Source organism: Balaenoptera borealis (assembly GCF_965194805.1).
Source record: "Balaenoptera borealis genome assembly, chromosome: 10".
Lineage (NCBI taxonomy): Eukaryota > Metazoa > Chordata > Mammalia > Artiodactyla > Balaenopteridae > Balaenoptera > Balaenoptera borealis.
The window spans coordinates 108,315,573-108,336,494 of record NC_138874.1 but is presented as its reverse complement, the minus strand read 5'-3'; the positions used below and the strand labels follow the sequence as shown (position 1 = coordinate 108,336,494).

The following is a 20,922-nucleotide window of genomic DNA, read 5'->3' as shown; positions in this document are numbered from 1 at the left end:
CAAAAAGTGTTAAAATTTAAGTAAAAAGCAAAGCAAAGCAACTTCTCTCTTGCCAAGAGGCAGCCTAAATAAGTGAGAAATCTAACATGCACCACCATTAATAAAATTATTTAAGCCCAAAGGCTAGTATTTTACATTATACCATTTAAATAAAATGTCTAGATTAGCTTTAAAAAAGCTTGTTTAGTTTTTCTTTCAGATAAAAAAAGGTTCTGAGAGATATGCACGTAGAGCCGTGAAGACGTATAAAGCAACTCCCGCCGTCTTTTTGCCTTTGAGGGCGTATACCTCGTCTTATTCAACTTTGAATACTGAGCATCCACAAAGTGCGTGGGACCACACTCCCCGGTATCTGTGATTAGCCCCGGTCCTTTCCACCAGATAAAAAGACAAACAGTGAACAGGAGGTTTCGGTACTCTTGCCAACATTCCCAGTAGCCACAGCGACCGCAGTTTGCTTTATATCTGTCTAGTTGTTAATTTGCAGTGTCATTTTACAGTAAACCGATAAAGGTGAAATGAAGTGCCGGCGAGAGCACAGGTGCCTGGCACAGGGTCCGGCACACTGTTCAACGAATAAAGGTAAGAAACAGGGATGAAAGAGAAAGAAGACAGAATGGGGACGAGAACGTGGTCGGGGAATTGACATTGGGGAGAGAAGGCTGTAGACTGGAGAGAGGTTAAGAGACGGGACTGGGAGGGTGAGGAAGGTGTGGGGAAAAGAGCAAAGAGAAACAGAGATGCGAGAACGAGGGCAAATATATCCACACCGGGAAAGTTCCCACATGGGGCATTTACAGCTTTTACAACAACAAAAATCCAGCATTTAAATGAAAATCTCCAAGTGTGAAGGCGGCACCCAGTCTTTGCGAGGCCAAACTAAGCGGGGGGGGTGGGGGGGGGGGGTGAAACCTCTTGTTTTGTCCCCTTCCCCTCACAAACTCCTGGCCGAGCCCGGCGGCCTCGGAGCCCCGCGCCCTCACCAGTCCACCGCCGCCTTGTTGTGGGCACTGAGGGCCCCGGTGAGGGTGCGCGCCGACACCTTAAAATTCACCGTGTAGGGCAACATCGCTGCGGCTAAGCCCGGCCCTCGACGCCGACCCGCAACCAGGAAGCGTCGACCACTGCGCTTCCGCTCCAAACAGAGTCCGGGTGGCTCCGTGGGCGCCGCAGTTTGGTTCCGCCGAATCCGAGGTTCCACCGCCCCCAGATACGGCTTCCTTCAGGTTCCGCCACGCCTATGTTCCGGCTGCTTCAGGATGCCGCCGCTGTAGCGGTTCCGCAGCTCTGCGTAGGAGCCGGTGGTTCCTGGAAGAAAGAGGTGCTGACTCTGGTTACGTCCGGTTTGTTCAGACTGGGACTGCGTAGACCTATGTGCCCTGCTGGAAATGGTGAAAAGCAGGAGCTAAACGCCCCAATTAGCCTTTCTGCCTTGGATTAGTTCACTTAGGGCAACTACCAATGACAGGCACTGTTGTAGGCATCGAAGATGTGGTGATGAAAAAGACACAAAGTCTCCGCCCTCATGGAGTTTATAGAATAAATGCATGTGTGAAGTTAATTGGATGAATGGAGAGAGTGAATGAGAAGAATGGCCGGAACATAAAAAATTTGCAAATATGGAGAATACTCCATATCTGGCCTTGGAAATACTTTAAAAACAACAACCACAAAATAGCGTTTCTCCTGAGGCCAAGTGCCCTTTGCCTGTTTGTCTGTTTGTTGGGGTAGCTTTCGTTTGGCAGTTTCTCCTCTGCTGCTCTCCTTCAAGTCAGACTCAGTGCCTCCCTCCTCTGTACTCCACACTTTTTTTATCCTTTAACACTCGACACAATGATTTCTTTACAGTTTTTGCAGTCTTCTGTCTCTCCCCCAATACATTGCTAGTTCCTTGATCAACAAAAGGAACAAAAGTAATGGTAATTTTGTCATCATGGGTCGTTGTGTCCACCTTATCACTTATAAAACAGCTTTCTCAAAGATTACCGACAACGTCCTCTTAGTTGTGAAAGTTAGTGAATACATTTTGGCTCTTAGTTGTTCTCTGGCAATTGTTGCTGCTTCCCTTCCCTTCCCTTCCCTTGCTGTCCTGCCTTCCCTGCCCCACATCCCTCCCTACTGATGATACTTTGGGACTAGCAGAGATACCCATAACCACATATCTAAATATACCACTCCCTTATTAAAAATCATTGGTGCCTCCTGTGACAGAGATTGCTAATTGGCTCCCAGAATTTATTCACCCCTTCTTTCTTAGGAACGTAACCACAATTTGTTTCCAGGCACATTATCACTCCATTAAATTAATACATACCCCAGCTTCCCTTACAACTAGATCAAGTAATAAGGCTAAATTCTGGCCAGTGAGATGTAAATGGAAGTGTGTAGTAACCTCTGAGAAACCACTCTTCTGTGCTGTTCTTCTGTGCTATTTCAATATTTATACCCTACATTATTGTTATCTGCAGATATGTTTGTCTAGCAAGGGAGACTAATACATTCTTAGGCAACTGTGTTATAGCAGAATAAATACACTCTAGTAGACTTAGAACTCCTCTCAGAAAAGAACCAAATCTCAATATTCCTTTCTTCCCAATGCCCAACACTCTTCCTGGTCCTCAATAAATGACTGATGGTGCAAGAGTTTTAAATGGCCTTAAGCATAAGGTCAACCAGGCATGAGGTGACAGTAAGGAGTCAGTGCAGAAGCTCACAAGTGGAGAAGGGGAGCAGGGAACCCTTTTATAGGAAGAGGAATTAATTAGTTTGAATCTGTAAGCTACCTTGAGGACATGAATGTTGAATATTCAGGGCAAGGATGGATGAACAGCTGGGGTTGGGACAGTAATATGTCTCCCATGGTATGAGAGTGTGAATTAAGTATGTTAATGGGTTATTTATGACTTTCTCTGAAGCGTCTGTCTTGGCCAGTGTGGAAGACAGAATAAACACATTGGACAATTGCTCTTTCCATGGGAAAGAACCTAAGCTCCTCTTCTATGCCTGAAAAACTACCATTTCACTGCACGTCCAATGACGTCAACTCCAAAGCCAGGTAAAGTGGGCTCAGAGCATCCTTCCACTGCTGTCTCATTTGCTTCCCTAAACTAGGACAACTTTTTTTCCTCTTTTAAAGTTGGTGGAGATAAGAATATAATGGTGATATTTCTTATTACTACTCTGCTTGGGTGGGACAAAGCAGAGGAAAGGGATGAAGACAAAAATAATATATTACTGAATAAATCACCTTGTGAGTGAAATTTCCAAGGTCACATCAGAGAGCGCTGGTAAATTGGTTTGACCATGGATGGAGATGTTGAGGATGAAGGTGATGAAGTCAGTTGCTCACTATGGAGCACTCATAAAATGCCAGGTACTATGATAAGCCCTTCACCTGCATCATCCCACTGAGTCTACTCAAAGTCATAAGGCTGTATTATAACAAGTATCCTATGGATGACAAAATTAAGGCGCACAGAGTTGCCTGAAGTTATACAGTCAATAAAAGGCAGAGCCAGTGTTGGAACCCAGGTGAATCTGATTCCAGAACTGATACTTTTAACTACTGACAACACCACATTGCCCTCCATGGTACAATCCACACCACAGTCCAGTTGCAATGAATGCCAGCTGCCTGGGAAGCATAGGGTTTTTTAAAAATCATACTTTTATTGAGATATAATTCATATAATTCACCTACTTAATCACACAATTTGGTTGGTTTTAGTATATTCACAGAGCTTTGCAACCATCACCACAATCAATTTTAGACTATTTCGTCACTTCGAAAAGAAATCCTATACCCATTAACAGTCAGTCATCATTTCCCCCTGACCTCATGACCCCCTCCTCATCCCTAGGCAACCACTAATCTACTATCTCCATAGATTTGCCTATTCTGGACATTTCACAGAAATGGAATCATACAACATTTGGCTCTTTGTACCTGTCTTCTTCCCTTAGTGTAATGTTTTCAAATTTTTCCATTTTGCAGTATATAGCAGTACTTTATTATTTTTATTTCTGAATAATATTTCATTGTATGGATATAGCACCTTTTATTTATCCATTCATCTGTTAATGCACATTTGTGTTGTTTTTACCTTCCAGCTATTACAAATAATGCTACTGTGAACATTCCTGTGCAGGTTTTTACGTGAACATATGTTTTCATTTCTCTTGGGTATATACCTAGGGCTGGAACTGCCGGCTCATACGGTAATTCTAATGTTTAACTTTTTAAGGAACTACAAGATTGTTTTCCAAAGAGGCTGCTGCACCGTTTTGCAGTCCCATCAGCAGTGTATGGGGCTGGCACTTTCTCCACATTCTCCCCAACACTTTTTATTCTCTGTCTTTTTGTAGCCATCCTAGTGAGTGTGAAGTGGTTCTCATTGTGGTTTTGGTTTGCATTTCTCTAATGGCTAACGATGTTGAGCATCTTTCCATGTGTTTATTGGCCATTTATATATCTTCTTTGGATAAATGTTATTCAGATTTTTGGCTCATTTTTCAATTGGGTTATTTGCCTGTTCACTACTGAGTTATAAAAATTCCTTACATACTTTAGACACAAATCCCTTATCAGATTTACCAAAAAATTCTCCCATTCTATAGGTAGCAACATGAATGTGGAGCCGCTTGGCTGAGCACATATACCCAATAAGGTCAAGGACTGAAGTCATGGTCTTATTTCCAAAACTAAGAAATATAGCGGTGGCCTGGTTGTGGCCTGATTGTGGAAAGGGACAGGAACATAATTCTGATGCTGAAACATGGTATGTAAGGACAGGTCACATGCCTAGGAATAATGAAATTAGTCAAAGAGAAAATTTAGGAATTAAAAATTTGTCTTTTTGTTTTATTTGCATATTTTACTATTTCCATAGCTTTTAATTGTGTTTTTGTTTTCTCTCACTTAGGATGGCACGTAATGAGCAACTTCAGTCACACTGTTGGTAGTCCTGCTCGGTTCCTGGCCTTCACACTTGTCCAAATGTCTTCTCACACCAAGTGCTTCTATGTGCACAAGTCCATGGAATCCACGCACTGTATGTGATCCTTTAAAGGTTCTTTTAATTCACTTCTATTACTGATACCAGGTATCATTTGCTGGGAAATAACCATGTGTCAGGCAGTGAGCTAAGGACTTTCCATGTGAGCTAAGCCTTTTCTTTGATCCTTATACTGGATTTCCTTCTTCTGGTCCTAGGGAGTCATGGATGGTTAGTATCAGTAATAGAAGGGCATTTATTGTGACTTTGGGCAAATTACTTGAGTTGATTAAGCCTCCTTTTCTTCTATTTTTTAGAGGGGGTTGGTAATGATCCTTGGATGATTAAAAGCATTACATTAGATAATACATTAAAAGAGCCTAACACAGCACTTGGGTTTCTAAGTACCTTGTAATTTACTGACAGAGCTGGGATAAAAATCTAGGCCTTTTTTTTTTTTTTTTTTTTGATAGCACTGGCCCCTCTAAGCTTTATCACCTTGAATTTGAAGAAAGATCTTCCCTCTCTAAGATGCATCCTGCAAAAAGAAGAAGTAATGAGGATTTGGGTAAAAGTGGAGTTGAATTTGCTGCGTCAGTCACCAGGATACCAAAACCACAGTGACCAGCTTTAAGACCAGGGTTTTAAGGGAACACATCAGACAGGGTTTGGGGAATCGAAGTTCTGGATGGACCATGATGACCTTGGCCTGAAGGGGCTAACTCAGCTCTTTCTAAAAGACCAGGCTGTCCTCACACATAGCCAAAGACACAGGCTGTTTGAGCTGCCGAGCAAGCCCCAACCAGTGCTCTGCTGACCGCCCTGCAATCACATCGTGCTTACAGTGCTGTTTGAAGCTCAGGGCCGGTGGCCTCGGGGATTAGCTTTTAAAGGAGAGGGGCTGCAGCTTGTGTATCTTTCGGGATGACAACGCCTCATTCTCTTCCAGGCTTGGGTCCCCTGAGCCTCCCTTCTCAGGCTGTGTCTTTACTGAGACCCTTCTCTTGACCCTTGGTCACCCAGCCTCCCGCTAACTCTAGCACCACTTTGTGCCAAGACATTTACTGCATCTGTTAGAGTATTTTCCTTATAACATTGGTATTTTAAATTGGTCAATCCTGTCTTATTTAAATGAAAGCATTTGAATTCCAAACCAACCTTGTTTCGTCAGTGGTAGCTATCGCCAACCCCATGTTCTAGATAAAGAAACTCAACCTCAGAAAGGGGAAGGGACTTACCCAAGATCACATTTCTGGCCAGTGACAGAGGCGAACCTCTACCTGGTTAGGACTCAGTCCAGGATACAGAGCTGCTTTCATGTGAGGTTTAGGAGTGGTTGTGACATTGTCAAAGGGGATGAAATGGGGACCAGGAGTGCACACTTTGTGCAGGCAGTACATTTTAAAGGAAAGGCACCCAGTAACGTGGGAGGCACAGTCGGCAGCTGAGCGGGGGATTGGCTGAAGGGGAGGGGTACTAGACTGACAGCCTAGACTTGGCATCTGCCTATCTTTCCTTGAGTTTTTCTTTAAACACCTTCCGCCCACTCCTTACTTCCTCATGGATAATCATCAGTCTGATTTATTATCTGGTTACTCTCGTTATTGATCTCTTTTTATGTCTCTACATATTATGGATAATTATTACAGTATAATGGATCAGTCACCGCACCTTATGACATGGTAATTGAGGTTTATTACACTAAAGGATGTTTCTGAGAAAAGCAGTCATGATGAAATGGATTTCTCCCGAGGAAGCTGTGTGAGGGATGTGTTTCTCTTTCATCCTGCACACAAGGAGAGGCAGTTAGGAGTTGCTGGAGACAGCGAGGGCTTTGCGGTTAGACAGACAGCCAGCCAGACAGACAGGAGTCCTGCTCTGGTCCCGCCACCTCCTAGCTCTGTGACTTTGGACAAATTTAGGGGTTAAAAATATTGCGTGTAAGATTCTCCAGTGTGATAGTTGTCCTGGGTATTAAGGATGAGAAGCCAGGTCAGCACCCATTCTCACCCTTTCCCTCTTTCCAGGGAGGGTCCACATAATGAACCTGCCAGCAAATCTCATTCCTGGGGCCACTTAGTTTCTGTCAGTGTGTGTTTATCCAGTTATTGGCTGTTTTTAAGGGAAGAATAAACTAGAGGACTTCCTTATTTGGTTTATTCATCAGAATTTTATTAGCCCAAATAAACAATGTCTTAATATTGTGCTCATGGAATAGCATTTCATAAATTAGATTAAGCCCACGAGGTTGTAGGTGGTAGGCAATCATGATTTCTTGGGAAGAAATGATTCTATTGATTTTCACATTCTTAACGAGCTTGGAACTTGGTGGAAATAGATTGTGAGACACTCTAACAGGCTTTCACAACATTGTCTGGTCTTTCACAAAATCCTCCGATTGTTGCAATTAAAAACAAATGCCAACTTGCCACTGATACGTCGAATCTCTAAGTGTCATACTTGTATTTCTACTCAGAGTAGACGACTGACTTGTAATTCAAACTCTGCCCTGTAATAAGCCTTGAGTGTGGACAGACTAAATCAAGAGGCCTAGAAGCCAGCATAAGACAAAGCAGGGCACTCGTAGCCCCCTGACATATACTGAAAGTGTTTATCTAAGAGCATCTAGTTTTACTCCTTTGAAATATAAAGAACAATATCACAATTTTTTTAAAAGAGAAAAATGTATCCACAATCTTTAGTTGCTAATGTAATTTTTTATATTCACCTGTTTTTCTCCCAATCCTGTCCAAATGAAGACATATTTTACACAATTTCATAATACACATACATTTTATTAATCTTTTTCTTTTATTTTTTTTTAAATTTATTTATTTATTTATTTATTTTTGGCTGCGTTGGGTCCTCGTTGCTGCGAGTTGCGGCGAGTAGGGGCTACTCTTCGTTGTGGTGCATGGCTTCTCATTGTGGTGGCTTCTCTTGGTTGCGGAGCACGGGCCCTAGGTGCGTGGGATTCAGTAGTTGTGGCACGTGGGCTCAATGGTTATGACACGCAGGCTCTAGAGTGCAGGCTCAGTAGTTGTGGCGCACGGGCTTAGTTGCTCTGCGGCATGTGGGATCTTCCTGGACCAGGGCTCAAACCCGTGTCCCCCTGCATTGGTAGGCAGACTCCTAACCACTGCGCCACCAGGGAAGCCCTTAATCTTTTTCTTTGAAACTTCTATCATAATTGTAATACTTATATAGTCATCATAATTATTATTTGAATGATTTCACAATATTTCACAGAATATATATACAATAACTTATTTAGCTGTTCCACTATTGCCTGATATTTAAGTTATTTCCATTTTTAATAACAAAGATAAAGCTACAGTAAATATCTTCATGCTTATAGTTGGTTTGAATTTTATGTTATTTCCCTAAAATAATTCACAGGAGTGAGTATAACTGTCTCTTTTTTACTATTAATTTTTTCTAAATTACAAAATAAATAAGTACTTATTGTAGAAAATATGGAAGCTTCAGAAGAGCATAAATACAAAAAATATATGATCCCTGGTAATATTGGCTTCTTTTAAGTGACTAAATATTTCTTCCTTTAAAAAGTGCATGTATGTTTTATTTTTTATAAAACTGAGGTCATACTATAAGAACTATTTTTACTCTCCTCTTCTCCACTCAATAATCAGATGTAATCATTTGCAAATATTTCCCTAATGTAATCTGCCCTTTATTTTGTGAACTTTTTGGAAATACAGAAATTTAACATTTTCTAATGGAATAAAATGCACTGCCCATCGTATGCCCTTTTCATACAATGAAAGCATGTCTTTCATTGCTTGACTGCCAGATTACCATTTGACAACACGATGTTCTGTATTTGTCATAACACACCTGACTCTAGGCCTGATGTCAGAAGCCAAAGAAAAGGAGCCCTGTCTGAAGTCCCCAGGTGATTCCAAATCTGGAGCTGAGCCAGGTGCCAGGACTGGGAGGTGTCATCCCTCCTTCCTGCTTATCCTGCTCCTCTCACTGGCCTGATGTTGTTCCCAAAGGGACATTGGGTACAGCAGGAACTGTCTCCCAGAATCTGTACTCACTGTCTACATGACCCCTGTGGGGAGCCTGGGATTCCCAGTCTCACCTTGCCTTTCCTGGTCCTTTGTGTGTCATTGAGCTCAACACCTGGGAGGCTGGTCCAGACCCACTCGTCTGCCTCAAGACAGACCTAGTAGGTGGTCGCCAAACAAGTCGATTACTGAGAATTCAGCTCCTACCTCTGAAGGATGCTGTTTTGAGGGTGAAGTTATGCCTAGGGGTTTCCAGCCAAATTCATTAGGAAAGTCATATCTGACTTTGCTATGTGCCAAGTCTCTCACATCTGTCTCATTTGCATGAAGGCTTTCAATAGAAATTAGACAAGGAAAAGTCATTAATCTTCCTTGCGGCAGAATGTAGTGGTTGTAAAAGTTAATTCTCTGTAGGATACAGGCTTAAATTTCACTTAATATATTTTAAAGGGAAAACCACTAGGATCCTTGCATAATTATATAAAGGGGCATTTTATAAATCCTGATGAACTGAATAACAGTGCTACTTATTGAGAAGCAGTACACTAAAAGAAAATTTGTATTTCTGATTATGTATATGTGCATAATTACAAATACGAATACTATATATACACACACACACACACATATATGAGAAATGTTTTCTTTCCTACCGTAACTTGCCATCTGGTAAAGCGGCAGTGATATTAAAATGCTCTCCTTCTGAGTCTTGCCTTTCCTAGCTGAGTGCTCTCTGGGGGCTCAGGAGGTAGAGGATGTGAGTTACTGCTGAGGCCGGAACAGAAAGAGCCAATAGAGCAGCCATTATCGAAGACATTTATGGTGTCTATGGTTGAGGAATCCATTGGCTCTCTGCTTTATTCAGCCCATAAGAACAGTCTTTACATGGTAATATATTCACGTCAGGGCTATATTGGTATTGCAGGCTTTGCATTAGAGCTAATTAATCTACAGCAGGAGGTAGGAGGTTCCTTAATATGAACTTTAGTGATTCAAGGAAGTGATAATAACACATCAATTTTTAAATTGTGGCGAAATTGTCCATCCCTGAACAGTAGCTATTTCTAAAGTGGAGTGTGCCAAGTGCAGTAAAAATTTCCTTTATTCTCTGAAAACTGCACAGCGGTTCCCAATAGCCCTCGGGATCAAATCTATCCTCCTGGAAAACCATGTTCTTCCCTGACTACTGCCCTACCCCTCCTGCTGCTGCTCACCCATCCTCATTCCACGTCACACATGTTCACGGAGCGCCTGTTAGAGCTAGCGCTGCAGGCCCAGCTGAAGTCCATCTGTCCATCCTCGATTGCTGGGGACACAGCGGTGAAACAGGCAGACCCCAAGGCAGGCTTTGGGGACCTCACCATCACCTGGGGTAATGCCTCTTTTCTCCTGCTTCTGAGCCTTTGTTTATGCCAATTCCTCTTCATGAAATAACCTTTGTCTTTCTTTGATTGTTTCTTCCTCCTCTTTTAAAACTCAGATCTGGTGTCCTCTTCTCTGCCAGGTCTTTCTAGAATCTCCAGATTCAAGGCTAAATATCATTGCTTTTATGCCAAAATAGCTTTTCTTTAAAAAAATAAGTTTCCTGTATTCTTCTGATTACATAAGTAGCATATGTTCATGAATGAAATATTGCTAAACTAAAGAAATGATCACTGAAATATTGGTAAATACAAAAATGTACAAAAGAGGGGACTTCCCTGGCAGTCCACTGGTTAAGACTCCACGCTTCCAATGCAGGGGGTGCACATTCGCTCCCTGGTCAGGGAACTAAGATCCCACAAGCCATGCAGTGCGGCCAAAAATAAATACATAAATAAAATAAGGCAAAATAAAAGAAACTACAAGAAATGAGATTTTTTTAAAATGTACAAAAGAGAAAAAGTCAGTATTAATCCCCTCTGAAGATAACCATGACATTTATATATTTTAAAAGGTATCTTTTAATATGCCTGTTCCCTTCTCTAGGCCTCTTGGGGACATATATTCATGTCTCAGTCATCCTGTGCCTTCCTCTACCTAGTTCTATGCCTGTCACAGAGTAGACCTTCAATACATATTTGTTGAACTCAACCAGATTAATTCACTTAAATGCTTTTATTGATACAAAAAAAATGACCAAATTAAGCATTTTATTTAGGGTGTTAGAAAAGAGACATAAATTCCTCCTGCCAAATAGAGGTATAGAATGAAGGCAAAAGAGAAATAGAGTAGTAAAAGAGAGTGGGATTAATAAATCAAAGCAGTCTTCTTTTGAAAACAAGAACAATAAATGGATAGCCCTCTTTCAATCCTTAAAAAAAAAAAGCAAGAAAAAAACCCAGAAATAATATTAGAACCATGAAGGAGTTATAGGAATGGAAACATTAGAAAATTTTTTATAGTATCATACTTGATTTTTCTGAAAAATAGAAACTGATACCACAATCTGCTCTACACTTTGCTGTAAGCAGGATTAAGGTGGAGTGATTGAGAATGTGGGTTTTGGAGCCAAGTAGACCTATGTTTGATGTTCTGCTCGACCACTAATTATGTGGCCTTGAGGAAATCACATCATCTTTTCGAACCTGAATTTATTAAGCTGTTATGGTGAGAAAAATACCTACTAACAGTGTTGTCATAGGGATTGGATGTTTTTCTGACAGTGCTTGGCACATAATGACCCTTGAGAAAGTGAAAATAGCCCTTCTGGTCATCAGATAGTCATGTTTTTAACAGAACATAAACACTGTTTCCAACGCAACAGGGACAAGGCCACGCAAACGATGCTTCTATATGAGGCCGAACCTCGGCAGCCGAAATGACTAAGGATCCCTTCCAGGGGATGGCTGCTTTCTCATCAGTGCTGTGCCCCCTACCTTCATTCCTCCTGCCTCCAGAACAAAGCTCGCTGACATACTGGATGGGTGAACTGACCCGGCTTCTTGGCAACATCCAATACAGAACTAGCCTCTGCTTCCTTGCGCTCTCTTCAGAACCATCCAGCACAAGCCCAAATCCTGTAAGAAGCCCCCGTGTAACTCGCTCCTATTGCGATGCCGCATGGTTCAAGGCTCAGAGATCTGCATTTTGAAGCAGGTCACTCCCCCACCTCGATTCTTTTGCACACTGGAGTGTGAGCAGCATTGCTCTGGTCAGTATATTGTGCTGGGATGTTGCCAATGCCTTTGTCCAGTTGGGACTTTGCCGTCCCACACCAGGGGTCCACAAGGCAAACCCAGCAAGAGCTCTCAGGACACTATGAGCAATTTGCCCATCCTGCCTCTCCTGATGAGAGTTCCTACTGCTTATTGTGGAGTGAAGGATGTTATCTTGGTCAGTTTGCATTGCTATGCCAAAAATATCATAAATCGGGTGGCTTAAACAGCAAACATTTATTTCTCACAGTTCTGAGGCTGGAAAGTACAAGATCAAGGTACTGATAGATCCAGTGTTTGGTGACGTCTGCTTTCTGGCTTGTAGAACAGCCACCTTCTCACCATATGCTCACAAAGATGAGAGCAAAGGGAGAGACTGCAAACTCTCCTGTGTCTCTTCTTTTAAGGACACTAATCCCATTCATGAGGGCGCCACCCTTATGACCTAATTACTTCCCAAAGGCCCCAACAGATTGGGAATTAGGATTCCCACATATGAATTTTGAGTGGACACAAACATTCCATCCATAACAAATATAGAGGTGGGAGTTTAAGAATTAAACTAAAAAGAGTATTTGTGTTGACAGTGCAACCTGGAAAGGAAAGTGAGCTGTACAAACTTTTAGCTAGTTAACATTGGCTAAATACCATTAGCTAAACTTTTAGCTAGTTAACATTGGCTAAATATCATGTATTTCCCTTGTGTCTTATCTAATAGAACTCAGACTTGATTCAGCTATGTACCCCTTCCCAAATAATCCATAAACCTCAGGAGAAGCTGACTTCACTACCCTTGGCTCTAGGCTTGGGCCTGATTGGTTCAAGTGAGTTCCCTTCTTCTTTATTCGTTCAGGAATTCGAGGGGTTTATTCAGGAATTGGCATGAAATATTCTGGCTAATGAAATATGAGAAGTGTTTTGTTGGAAATTTCTGTGAACCTTCTTCCTTGCTCCTCTGAAAGGCTTTCAGAAACGATTCTCCCTTTCTCCTGTTGGATATGAACAAGGGAGAATGTAGTCCTGGTTGCTGCTAAAGCCACCCTATGACCAGGAGGAAAACCGGATTTAGGATGCCGTTGACTCTGGACATCAGAGCAGAGTCATGCAAAGAGCCTGGGTCTCAATTACATCATGAGCCTGATATCAACTACCCCAAAGCCCACCCTATCTTTGGACTTCCTCTTATGTAAGTGGATGTTCAGTTTAATCCAGTTTGAGTTGGTTTTCTGTTACTGCAGCCTAAGCTACCCAGATTGACATCTTTTGACACGGGAAATAATACACACTCCAAAAGTTAAATCATAGCATGAAACATTGGTGCCAGCAGTGTCTGAAGACATTCTTTGATAAGAACCAATGAGCAGTCCACACTCCCCATCAGGGATGTCATTAAATGCAGAAGGTACACACTGCCTCCTGTCAGGAAGCATCAGGCTCCCATGAAGGCAATTCCTGCTCCTGTAGCATTTGACTTTGGCAGACCCTGTTCTGACCAGCATTTCAGCCACTCAGCTATAGTCTGGATGCTTAGCCTTGAGTTGTGCCATTGATTTTCTTAAGACCTTATTCAAATCTCGATTTCTCCACTGCTATCCTAACAGGGCAAGGAGGGCAGCTGTCACTTACCTTGAGAAGCACTTTCATTTATATTCATGATTAATTTGTGGGGAGTCAGCTGAGAGGCAGCAATAGAAAAGCTGTTGCCTGGGAAACAAGATTCTTCCTGGAACATTTTGAAAAATGTTGGGTCTTTGATGCTTCACAAAACACTCCATCTAAGAACTGAACCACCAACGTAACCCTGCCCAACTGTTCTAGAATGCAGAACTCCAGAGCCTGAGGTCATGGTTGACTTTTTTACTCTGCCTGAGTGTGTCCAAACTGCTAGAGAAACACTTTGTATTTCCTACTCAGAAAGTTAAATCTACTCTGTAATAAACTCCACACTTATAGGCATAACTGAAGATAACAAATTCTGAGGGACTCCAGACTGTTCTGTCTTCTACCTGCTGGGCTGGTGGTAGCATGTTCTTCTTTATCAGACCCTCATGGAAAAGATATCTTTTGGGCCTGGAGACGGAGGATTGTACACCCCTGAGGAACTCCCAGTTTTCCCTTGAAGTAATAGCATGTTGCAACAGAAGCTGAATTTCAAGGGTAGCATGCTAGCAGGTTTAATAAAATATTAAAAGCCATGCCATCCCACCAAGGTGTACAAGTGTTCCACTTTCTCCACACCCTTGCCAACATTTACTTTTTTTTTTTTTTAATAGCCATCCTAATAGGTGTGAGATGATATCTCATTGTGGTTTCGATTTGCACTTCCCTGATGATGATTATAGTGATCTTGAGCATCTTTTCATATACTTGGCCATTTGTATGTCTTCTTTGGAGAAATATCTATTCAGGTCTTTTGTCCATTTTAAAAAAGAGTTATTAGGGCTTTTTTTCCTTGAGTTATAGGAGTTCCTTATATATTTTAGAAATTAAGCCCTTATTTGGTTTGCAACTATTTTATCCCATTCCATAGGTGGCCTTTTCCACTCTATTGATTGTTTCCTTTGCTGTGTAGAATCTTTTTAGTTTGATGTAGTCTCACTTTATTTTTGCTTTTTTTAATCTGTGTTTTTGGTGTTATATCCAAGAAATCATTGTCCAGATCCGTTTCAAGGAGTTTTCCCCTATGTTTTCTTCTAGGAGTTTTACAATTTTGGGTCTTATGTTTAACTCTTTAATTCATTTTGAATTCCATTTTATGTATGGCGTAAGATAAGGGCTCAATTTCATTCTTTTGCAAAGAGATATCCAGTTTTCCCAATATCATTTATTGAAGAGACTATCCTTTCTCCCTTGTGTATTCTTGGCACCCCTGTCAAATATCAGTTGACCGTATATTTTTGGACTTATTTCTGGCCTCTCTATTCTGTTCCCCTGGTATATATGTCTGTCTTTACGTCAGTACTATACTGTTTTGATTACTAGCTTTGTAATACATTTTGAAATAAGGAAGTGTGATGCCTCCAGCTTTGTTTTTCTTTTTCCAGATTAATTGGACTATTCAGGGTCCTTTGTGATTCCATATGAATTTTAGAAATTTTTTTTGTTTCTGTAAAAAGCACCATCGGGATTTTGATAGGATTTGCATTGTATCTGTAGATCACTTTGGCTAGTATGGACATTCAAACAATATGAGTTCTTCCAATCCATGAATACAGATGTCTTTCCATTTGTTTGTGTCTTCTTTAATTTCTTTCAGCAATGTTTTGTCATTTGTGGTGTACATGTCTTTCACTTCCTTAGTTAAATTTATTCCTGAATATTTTATTCTTTTGGTGCTATTGTAAATTGGATTGTTTTCCTAATTTTCTTTTCAGATAGTTTGTTGTTAGTGTATAAAAACACAACTGATTTTTGTATGTTGATTTTGTATCCTGCAACTTTACTGAATTCACAGAAGGACAAATACTGCATCATTCCACTTATATGAGGTATCTAAAAATAGTCAAATTCATAGCATCAAAGAATGAAATAGTGATTGCCAGGGACCAGGAGTTGGGAAAACTGTAGAGTTGTCAATCATTGGGCATAAAGTTTCAGTTATGAAAGATGAAAGAGTTCTAGAGATCTGTTGTACAAACATGTACCTGTAGTTAATAACACTATTGTATACTTAGACATTTGTTAAGAGTTAGATATTATGTTAAATGTCCTCACCATAATAAAATAAAATGTAAAAAGACCCCACACAAACAAACAACCAACCATGACATCCCAAATAAACATGAGGAACATTTGCATCAAATAAAAATGGTGCTCCAAGTCAGGAATTTTGGTTGCAAGGGACAGAAATCCAACTCAAACTAGCTTTGGCAAAAAGAGAATAATTTGGCTCGTGGAAACTAAGGAAGGAAACATCTAAACTGCAGGAAGGAGAGGGGTGCAGCAGGCATCTGGAGGAATTAAAATTAGAAAGTCAAATACTGACTAGAGTCTGGACCCTCTCTACACCTTTGCTCTCTGCTTCTCTCTCTCTGTGTTGGCTCTTTTCTCTCTCATTGCAGCCTGTTTTCCACCAAACTGCTGGCAACGTGGCTGTCAGCAGCTTTGAGCTAGATTCCACTGCTTCCCGTAGCTCTTTCCCAATTCCGGAACAACTCATGGAGATGAATTTTGATTCACCTGTTCAGGCTGGGTGCCTGGAAGAACCCCCTCTGGCCAGAGGAAGCCAGGCTCTGTAATAACGTAAAGGACCCCCATATAGTTGTGTGCATGGCGGAGATGCTTCTGGAAAAAAAAGAGGTTCTTGCAAGCAGTCCCTGAGAGGTTCACTCTGCAGAGCCTCAGCTATATGGGAGAATCAAGGCAGCAAACGACAGGGCTGGGAGTCACTATGGGGACCAACTGGTCCAGGTAACTAGGAATCAGACTGACCAGGGGGCTCAATCAAAGGTCACACAGAAAATTTGAGGTCAGAAAAACTGAGTGTCATTCTCTTGAAAAGAATTGTACTTCTCAGCTTCTTATAAACTCACAACAAACAGGAATGTGTAGCCTATGATAGTTTGTTATTGCTTTTTAAAGAGGAATTGAGAATCCCTTCCTTCCTCTATGTTAGAAAAGAGGAAAGGGGTGGGGGACAACACTCACGGGGCAGACGCTGTGCTCAGTGTTTCACGTTCCTCATTTCATTTAATCCTCACAGCACATCCCGAGTAAGCATACGGATTTTACAGATGAGAAAACTGAGGCTCAGTGTAACAAGATAACTTGCCTAAGTTCTCCCAGTAAATAAGGGTTGGAGCTTGCTGGCAGGCAGCTGGTTAAAGACCCTCTCCATGGACCCACCCTGTGTAGGAGGGGTGGGGATGTCGGCAGCTGGCTGAGAATCTGCTCAGCCCTGATATGGTGAAAATATACTTCTTTCTGCCACCCTTGTGAAGTATTCTTAATGAATCTCTGGGGGATATTTACAGATTAGGAATTACTTGCCCCCTATCCTCCCTGGCCCACTAGGTAATACAGCGGGTCTAGACGCAGGATAAATACTTGTGCTTCCCCCTTTGTTGCCCAGGTAGCTGGAAGCCACCTTCAGCCCCAGCCCCCAGAATCTGCCTGAGAGGGCTCTAACCAAGCCCCCCATGTTGCCTGGGCCTTGAGGTCAGCAGCACCTGTATAAATCCTTGTTTGGAAAATTGTCATATACTGTATTTTCTCTCTAAAATGAGTAGGACTAATTTTTGATTTTCAGATATTTGACTTTCAACCATAAGCACATCATAATGAAAGCAGTGGATTTTCCAGGCTGGACCTTATTGCAGTACCTTCCAAATTACATTAAAATATTTATTTGTACCCTGAGTAGTCCACAGGGCTGCTAATTCCTTTCATAATGTCATGGTGTGCCAAGGCTAACAAAGCTAATGAAATAATCATCCATTGCCCCCCTCTCTCAAAGCAGTCATTTCTTATCACATCTCAGAAACTATTCACACAAAATCATTTGAAGTAGTTTTGGGGACTGTATTATAAAGATGGATTTCTGCTATGAGAGTGAAATTCAATTTAAATATTTTCAGCTGGTTTTCCAGGTATAAGAAGGCTTTCCCAGGGTTTAATGGAGCCATTTGTCTCTAGAAATAAGCACTAATGCAGTGTGACACGTATAGACCCAGAGTCCTGCCATTTTTCTCTGGCTTGAGGAGCCAGTGGGGGAAAGAAAGGCTCTGGTAGCAATGAAAATCACAAAAGGCTGCTTTTCTCTTGGAGATACGGTGAATCTCCAAGGAACTGCAAGAATAGTCAGACTATGCATTCTCATTGTCAAGGCACGCAGATTCCTGATCTAGAACATTCCCTTCGGTGTGGTTCTGGATTCTCGTTGTAGGAACCCTTTAAAACCAAGAATGCCTGGAATTTAGACTTAGGAGAAAGGCTGGCCAGGATTATCGCACCATCCTAGTAATCTTACAGCAATTACCGGGGCTGTTATGATTACTTCAGTCTTACGTACAAATTGGCAAACTGCTTTCTAGTCATTTTATACCAAAAATCAAGAGCTGACGGACTGTTGCTAAAGAGCACTCAAAAATTGCTGACAGCTAAAGAAAGAGCCACTCTGGTGAGGAAGTAAATAACTGGAGCTCATTATAGAAATTTACGAACAGATGATATTACAGATAGAAATAATGTTAGTTAACACTGCACTGTGCTTGCTGTGTTCTATCTAAGTGGTATATATCATTTAACTCATGTAATCCTTATCACTACCTGGGGAGGCAGGTACTACTATTATTCTCGTTTTACAGGTGGGGAAACTAAGGCATAGAGACTAATTCAAGGTCACCCAGCTACTTACTCCATCTCCGTTGTTTTTGCCTAGTTAATCTCCATTCCTGCTTTTGGTAACAACACTCCATTTACCCTTTGGGAGCCACCCACCCATCCCCCACTCTCACTGCCTGTGGTTTGCTTGAGGTTGTCAACTCCCTCTGTCCCATCCCCAACCCACCCCCAGCGACTGAGATGGGTGGGTATGTGACTCAGGCTTAAGCCAATCAGCAAATTCCACCTCCACGATGTCTGACTCAGGGACAAGGCAATGGGCACAATCAAGCTGAAAACAACAATTTCTGCAATGTTAAGAGAACTCCTCTCTGGGCTCCACTCAGAGACGGGAGGATGTAAGCCTAGAGCTGCAGGAGCCCCTGAGTGGAGACAGCGGTCAGTCTGAGAGCGGAGCCACCCAAAGCAGAGCAGAGCTGCAGATGGAAAGAGACGGGGCCTGAGGATATTGTGGAGGCCATACATCCAGCTGTTCCCAAAGTCTGCACTGGACTTGCCCCACTTTTACTTTTTTTTTTTTAATTCAGCTGTTTTCCTTTTTCTTTTCTTTTCTTTTCTTTCCTTTAATATTTGCAAGATTGTGCAACCATCACTACTATCTAACTCCAGAAAGTTTCATCAATCCCAAAAGAAACTCATTAGCAGTCACTCCCCATCCCCCGCTCCTAGTAGCCATTTGCAACCACAAACCAGTGCTCCAGTCCCCACAGGTTTCGGGTAGAAGCATTGCTCACTCAGGCTTCAGGTCTTCCTCTCCCTGACTCCCATCCCTGCCCTGGGAGAGCGTTGGCCCTCATGAGGATTGTTGAGGACATACACTGAGGATAATTCACATCAGGGGTGCCTTCTCTGTTGTATCTAAACATACATAAACAAATTAGGAATTAGAGAATCAACTGTGAAAGTGACAGTAGGAGGTGTAAGGTGATGGGGTGGTTGTAGCACGTGACTCTGATGGTGGGTAGGAACCTGCCGCCCCTTGCGTTCTGGATAAGATTGTCATTGAAACCCCAGATTCAAAGCCTTTCCCACCATTACTGCAGATCACTGCTGGAGCAGGGTCCCCAGGCTGCCTCCCTGGTGCTGCTTTAGGTTGTGCTGCTGACTCTGCATCACTTGTGTCAATTTGGAACTTGGCTCCTGTTTGATTTCTTTTTCACTTAAACTCCACTTGCACAAAATTTACTTTATGACAAGTTGAGGGGGAGATCAGGAAGGTGATTTTGGAGCCCCACAAATCCCAAATTAACATCCAGCCTTCAAGCTAAACATTGAGGTCTTCCTAAGACCTATTGAACACTTAGCTGTGAGGCAGGGACACATTACAACTTTAGTGGGCCTAAAGAATTTTTGCCTTCATGGGCCACTTCTTTCATCTATCTATCTATCTAATTTATTTATATATTATATATTTATATATATATAAAATCATATTTATGACTGTGTTGGTATAAGAAAAATGTAATTTTAGCTGGATTGTATTTTTTTTTAATTCTGATTTTAAGAGAAATTAAAACTTGCTCATAGGTCCTTAAAAGTTCCGTGCGCCGTGGACACCAGCCTACCATTCCTATTGGCTAAGTTGGCCCTGCCGTTAAGATAATACATTCTCCGTCCTGCTTTATATCGGAGTGAGGTGGGATTTTCGGTCGGTGGAGAGAGAGTCTTCTGCCTCTGAGGTCTCCCTCACAGAGTGGCCTTCTGGGTGCTCAGGCTGAGGCCGTGGTGAATCTCACTCTGCGCCCCCTTTTCTCTTTGCTCCCTTGCACTCACCGGGGAGAGGACGAGGAAGCTCAGCCCAGGCACCTTGGGTTCCCCAGCAAATTCCTCACCGAGGGTGTTAAAGGACCAAGGACCAAGGGGTGAGGGAAGGGGCGGAAGGGGACCCATGAGCTATTGGGCCACGGCGGGCACTGTGCCAGCATTGCTTCGTTTCATATCCATGAACATCTGAGAGGCGGTCAGACAACAAGTACGCGTAAGGCCTTTACTATGTCCAGGTGCCATGCCGAACATTCTAATGAGCTTATTTAATATTCACAGTCACCTGAGAAGTAGGTATTATTCGTCTTTATTTTACAGGTGAAGATGTCGATGTTCAGAGAGGGTTAAGTAAAGATTTATGAGCACAGCCAGGGATAGAGGCAAAGTGCAGGATTGGTCATTACTATAAGCTGAGCTTCAGGGACTATCCTAGGACCACAAATGACTCATGCCCTCTTGGCATAGCACAGTCTGGCGTAGACTTTGACACAAAAGGACTGTCACCTGAAGCATGGGCCACTGTGTGTGACAAAGGGTTGACAGTTTAGTCCTGGGCTCAGGGGCTCGGTGACTACCTCCTCAGTTGGGGCTTAGGTTAGGTTTTGGGAGAGGTGGGGTTGTGCCATAGAGACCAGGCGATATTGAGACTCA

General features: G+C 42.2%; 1 protein-coding gene and 3 long non-coding RNA genes across 10 annotated transcripts in view; 2 read left to right on the top strand and 2 right to left on the bottom strand.

Moving 5' to 3' along the window:
* WDR11 (WD repeat domain 11) overlaps window positions 1-1,317 on the bottom strand; it is a 64,763-nt gene extending 63,446 nt beyond the window's left edge. The window contains exon 1 of one of the 7 annotated variants that reach the window (XR_014248883.1): window positions 984-1,311. Coding sequence is in view for 5 of the 7 variants with exons in the window: in XM_082406927.1 (XP_082263053.1) it covers window positions 984-1,069 (86 nt within the window). In the remaining 2 variants the exon portion in view is untranslated. Of the gene's footprint in view, window positions 1-983 lie in introns of all 7 variants that reach the window. The other 6 variants (XR_014248884.1, XM_082406927.1, XM_082406928.1 and 3 more) reach the window with 6 other exon arrangements.
* The window catches only part of LOC309635585, a 712,727-nt gene that overhangs the window by 117,586 nt on the left and 574,219 nt on the right, over window positions 1-20,922 (top strand). The gene's annotated exons all lie outside the window — the stretch shown is intronic.
* Window positions 3-7,418, top strand: LOC309635576. Its single transcript, XR_014248889.1, has 3 exons — window positions 3-582; window positions 2,916-3,055; window positions 4,923-7,418. It is a non-coding gene; the product is annotated as an uncharacterized lncRNA (long non-coding RNA).
* Window positions 7,561-20,922, bottom strand: part of LOC309635580 — a 32,920-nt gene continuing 19,558 nt past the window's right edge. Inside the window, exon 4 of the long non-coding RNA XR_014248893.1 lies at window positions 7,561-19,365. This is a non-coding gene — a long non-coding RNA (uncharacterized lncRNA). The remainder of the gene's footprint in view (window positions 19,366-20,922) is intronic.